Genomic DNA, 320 nt, shown 5'->3' on the forward strand with positions numbered 1-320 from the left:
CAATCCCTCTCTCTCTTTCTGCCCGCGTTCACAATGACCTCTGAGTAAGTGCGTGAACTCAACGAACCACCCCAGTCCCTCTGAGCTTCCCCTCTCCGTTGCAGGCGACAAGACGGCAGCAATCCAGCGACTGGGATCTGGCAGCGAGAGCGTCACAAGCTCAGCCACGACCGTCTGCTCCCTCCTGCTGGTGGTTCTCCTGAACAGCGCGTCCAACCTGTGCTCGTCGCCCGGGACCTGATCCCCTTCAGACTGATCGCTGCGTCAGGAGGGTCTGGCGCGTTTCGTTTCGCCAAGACTAATGCTCATTTACCCAAGTG

General features: G+C 59.1%; 1 protein-coding gene across 1 annotated transcript in view; it reads left to right on the forward strand.

The window, feature by feature from the left end:
• LOC119586138 (zwei Ig domain protein zig-8-like) overlaps positions 1 to 314 on the forward strand; it is a 54,821-nt gene extending 54,507 nt beyond the window's left edge. Inside the window, exon 7 of the mRNA XM_037934830.1 lies at positions 105 to 314. Within this exon, the coding sequence (XP_037790758.1) occupies positions 105 to 241 (137 nt within the window). The 3' untranslated portion in view covers positions 242 to 314. The remainder of the gene's footprint in view (positions 1 to 104) is intronic.
• The last annotated feature ends 6 nt before the right edge of the window (positions 315 to 320 follow it).

The sequence above is a fragment of the Penaeus monodon genome, chromosome 21 (assembly GCF_015228065.2).
Source record: "Penaeus monodon isolate SGIC_2016 chromosome 21, NSTDA_Pmon_1, whole genome shotgun sequence".
In the NCBI taxonomy this organism is placed as follows: domain Eukaryota; kingdom Metazoa; phylum Arthropoda; class Malacostraca; order Decapoda; family Penaeidae; genus Penaeus; species Penaeus monodon.